Genomic DNA, 4,571 nt, shown 5'->3' with positions numbered 1-4,571 from the left:
GTGCTGGCGACACAGTTCACCTGGACTGAGTTTCGCTCGAATGACTTTCGAACTGCTTGAATCTCTGGAGAGATTGTTAAGTGGAAAGAACGCGTTAAAACTTACGGGCAGGCTTTGAGAAGCTGAGACTGCGTCCGGGGTCATATTTGTTTGTGGTGGTGTGTCGCGCTTTGCTGTTTTTCACGTTGAACGCCCGCCTCCTAGGTGTTTGTTTCAGCACCACCGAGGGTGTGAAAAGGTTGAACGATCGCTCCTAACATTTAAGGGACCACATAACTTTACGGTTCAGTTACTCGTTGCTTGGACAAAAAGTGACGAAAAGACCTTTTTTGGTCTTTTCGTCACTTTTCGTCACTTTTGTCACTTTCAAAAACTTGCTCGTGCATTCCCCGGTGGGGAATGCACGAGCAAGTTTTTGAAAGACTGTGATGGTTGAAGCCGCACAGAATACCGGGGAAGCCAGCAGGATTGTCCCAAGATCGACCGCTTCGAGCCTGTCACCATGCCCCGCCATGTCGCCGTGAGTTTCACTCGCTGTTAGTGAGCCGCTAGCGACGATAGCGCGTTCTTATTGCCTCTCTACTGCGGTAGACTGCGCTCAACGCAACTGTGTGTACAAGCTTGGCGCAAGCGCTCTTAGCAACGCTATGCGTCCGCTTACCGCTACGGAAAGCAGTGCGCTCGAACGCAGATGTGCATAGGGGCCTTTACATGGTACCCTGCGCTACATAGTATGCGCGAACACGACGTCTACGCTTTTTCACCGTTCACTCAGACAGGACATTTTCGAGCACTTAGTTCTAACGCTTAGGCTGGCTCCGCGAATCAACACTTTCCCTAAAACTCCTTTTTTTTTTATGGCAGCTTTACAGTTTTAGGAAATAGCCAGAAAAAAAAAACTCAGAGGCTTCTTGTTTTGTGTTGCCCTGCGACCCTCACTCTAAGACGTACCCGCCTACTTTACCGCAGCATGAACTCCAAAATCATACTACTGGTGCTCAGAAACTATGTTCGTGGTGGTGTGTGTCACCGCGCAAGGAGCGCATTTTAACTATTCCTCATATCAGATGAATTTCTTCCAAAACAGGCAGTTTTCACCGCCGAATCCGTTTTTTGCAGCTGCACTTGCGTTCTGGAAGCTGATGTACGGTCTACTTTTGGGCTCGTAGGCTGGCCACGAAACCCCATTCGGCAACTCTGGCTTCCTGGAAATGGAAAAAAAAAAAATATCAACCACATATTTTTTTACACGATCATCCGACCAGCCTGGTTCGAGTCCCTCAATGTTATGAATCGGCGCCACTTGATGAATCTGTCGGGAATTTCGATGTCGACTGAAAAGATGAGGCCCTTCTTGGCAAGGCCGTGTGTCTTCTGGTAATAAATTTGGCACGGCGTCTTTTAGTCCCGGAAAGCAGGAAGTGATTTACCCACGCAAGTAAAGGGCACAACGACGCCGTTGGCAATTCGCCCGGTATTTCGTCAACGGAGCCGTCACTTCGGTTATTGTGCAATAAGTAAAAGTGATTGACGCATCTTTATTCTCGTCATCATTATTACTGACGATTGTCCGCTATTTTTTAGTCTTTTTTTAGGTATTGCGAAGAGCGATCTACGTTTCGAAGAAACTTAAAATATTTTCACCAGAAAAGATTATATTCGAGCCCTATTGTTTCCCCAAGATAAATCGCATAGGCGGACGAGGCAGTATGCCACTCAGAACAAAGGTGTCTTTGGATTGTTTGCTTTCATGCTGAAATTAATTTGTTTTTAATTTGATTTAATACATACTTCGAACCATGTAGGTCCAGGTTAGTGTTATCAGTTTAGTGATTTTTCCGCTCAATTTAGGGAGTTTTTTAGTGGTCTAGATGGAGGTATTGCCGCTTTGAGGTTGAGGGGATTTTTAGCGGTTTTCAAGTATTGTGAATGTTGTTTTTGTTTTTTCTGGCGTTCTATAATGTTCTCTAATTTACACTTATAAATCGTATAAAGCTTCATTTCTGTGATAAGTTATTTATCGAGTCGTCATATTTCTGTGTACTCAACGAAATTGTTGTAAGCGAGAATAACGCTTGCGACGCCATTACAATTTAGGTTGGCAAACATTGAAACCTGCTATAATCTAATTTTTGCGATAATGTTTTAATTCGTTTTTTTTTTTTTTGTCAGATGAATCTGACTTAATAACTTACGCACAAAAAAAATAAATGTTAAGCTATAAGACCCTAAACTTCATAACCAGTTACTGGAAGACTCTAGCGACCTCAGACGAGTCAGATACCTTTAGTGGGAAATAAACCTTCTTTTAAAGCATGCATGCGAACTTATTGGGGGTATTAACTAGCGGCCATAGCTGTGTGCGCGAATGCTGAGCGCGTGCTGATGGCGAGTTTAACAGTTCTTTCGAAACGTGCATTCCACACCACCAAGATTGCCGGACTTGACAGCCTATTAATGTGAGCTCATTCTGATCCTGCACTTTAAACAGCACAGTCAAATATGGCGTCCAGTGAATTGCACGAAATATCGGAACGATGAAGGCACGTCGGCAGGTATGGAAACGGAGCGAACCTGTTAGCACTATGATTACGCAGTGGACATCGTTCTGTGCATAGAAGTGGTCTGAGGGAAATTAACCCCAACGCAATTCTAAATATTGCAATAAGTGTCTTTATGGTTAATTGAGTTATTCTTCACCACGGTGATAAAAACCTAGGCTTGAATATGTTGCCTTTGCGTGCAGCTGTATAGTACTATATCATATTTCAGTGTAGTTTGACCATTACATCGGGCGTCCAACTGAAGTAAGTCCAACTGAAGTAAGTCCATAGAGCCTCCAAGTCTCAAATAATGAGAAGTTATATGAGCAAAGTAAAATTTATATAAATTTGTCACGTACCCTGTGTGTGCAAAAGTAATCCAGGCCCGCAATACGATTTCACTGATCCGGGCGTCGTCTCTGGAGTACCTCTCTGGGCGACGCAACGGAACGCCGAACACAAACTGGATCTCGTCTGTGTGAGTCACATCCAATTCTTCGGGCCAGGGGCTTGGTGTTGCTCGGTGCTGAAACCTGTAAGTCCATAGCTTGGGCAGCCAACCTGCCAAGGTGTCTGCCATAAACACAGTGGGACAGTCGAAAAAGAAGTGTCCGGCTGCCGCTGCCATTGTTGCGAAAATTTCTCCCGAAGACGAGTCGTGAAGCTGTTCCAGGTAGTGAGCAGCTACTTCATCGAAGACTTCTTTCGGAAAAGCGCCGAATAATTGTGATATAAAGCGCCTTGCAGTGTCGATATCAATTCCCTCACTAGTCCAGTTTTTGGGAAGACTAACGCCACTGCCAGTGTAGTACACAATAGCTCCTTCCCTAGAGTTCATACCCATGAGCACATCTACGGGCAAAAACCGACCCCCTTTAGAGGCTGTCACGGGATGTATGGGTACAAGTTCGTCCCCAAAGCTGGGCTGGAAGGTGAATAGGTGATCTTCAAAAAGCTCCAATTCGGAGCGAGCTATCTTTTCGGCGGAAACTTTCTGAAGGCAGTTTACAGCCTCGGCGTGAAAGGTAGTCATTTCGTTTGGAAGACAGCCCACGTTGCGAGCGAGGTTCAGCGCTCGCTCCATACCCCCTTCGTTCTCCAGTGGCACGGGCCAGCGTGGAGTTCCACTCTGCATTATGATTCTCCGAATTATGCCCCTGCACAGCGGTGACTGGGCTAGCATGCCTGAGCTTGCACCACCGACGCTTTCCCCGAACAAGGTTACTCTGGAAGGGTCTCCACCAAACGACGCGATGTTCTCATTCACCCAACGAAGTGCCGCGTATTGGTCCCACAGTCCCATGTTTCCCGGTATGTCCGTCACGTTGGCGTTCAGGAAACCCAAGGCGCCCAACCTGTAGTTGAAAGATACTACGACCACACGACCATAATCAGACAGAATGGTGCCATCGTACAAGTCCAAGTCGGAGGCGCCGATTCGGTAGGAGCCACCATGGATCCAGACCATCACTGGCAGGCGGGTGGGCCAGGGAAGGCTCGTCGGCACCCAAATGTTAAGATAGAGGCAGTCTTCCCTGCTCCTCGTTTCGTCGCCCTGCCAAGGCACCGGGGGAATCCTACCTCTTCTCTGAAAGCAAGGTCTGGGCAGCTGTATCGCGTTCAGAATGCCTCTCCAAGGCTTCTTGCGGACAGGTCTCTTGAAACGTCTCGGTCCGACCGGTGGCTCCGCGAAGGGTATTCCCAGGAAGGCCTTCGCGCAGTAACGCCCCCTGCAGACCTGCTTCCCAGCCACGAGTCCCAAAGACGTGGGCACGACTCGCTCCAGAGTTGACGCCAAGGCGATCCAGGCGGCCATTGCCCCTGCAAGATATGAGTGAATAAATCAAATGCGAAAAAGTCTCTTTTTGATGCATTGTATGTATCCTAAAAATTAACTGAAAAACCAGGACCTACTACTTCCTGAAGCCCTCTCAGACTATTTTAATGATAAAACTACGTATTGCTAGTGTAAATTTGTTTTCAATTGTGACCTGTTGTTCAGTGCACGATCAATTGTCAGACAGTATT

General features: G+C 46.8%; 1 protein-coding gene across 1 annotated transcript; it reads right to left on the bottom strand.

Annotated features, from left to right (window-relative positions):
• Nucleotides 1-1,063: 1,063 nt before the first annotated feature.
• LOC8040138 (acetylcholinesterase-1-like) lies at nucleotides 1,064-4,359 on the bottom strand. The gene is made up of 2 exons (XM_040221387.1): nucleotides 2,903-4,359; nucleotides 1,064-1,205 (listed from the first exon to the last, which is right to left on the bottom strand). The coding sequence occupies exons 1-2, from the start codon at nucleotides 4,357-4,359 to the stop codon at nucleotides 1,064-1,066; spliced, it is 1,599 nt and encodes a 532-aa protein (XP_040077321.1).
• Between the last annotated feature and the right edge of the window lie 212 nt (nucleotides 4,360-4,571).

Source organism: Ixodes scapularis, unplaced genomic scaffold (genome assembly GCF_016920785.2).
Source record: "Ixodes scapularis isolate PalLabHiFi unplaced genomic scaffold, ASM1692078v2 PGA_scaffold0__279_contigs__length_252992795, whole genome shotgun sequence".
In the NCBI taxonomy this organism is placed as follows: domain Eukaryota; kingdom Metazoa; phylum Arthropoda; class Arachnida; order Ixodida; family Ixodidae; genus Ixodes; species Ixodes scapularis.
Note: the sequence above shows the minus strand (reverse complement) of the source record. Positions and strands in the feature narration are given on the sequence as shown.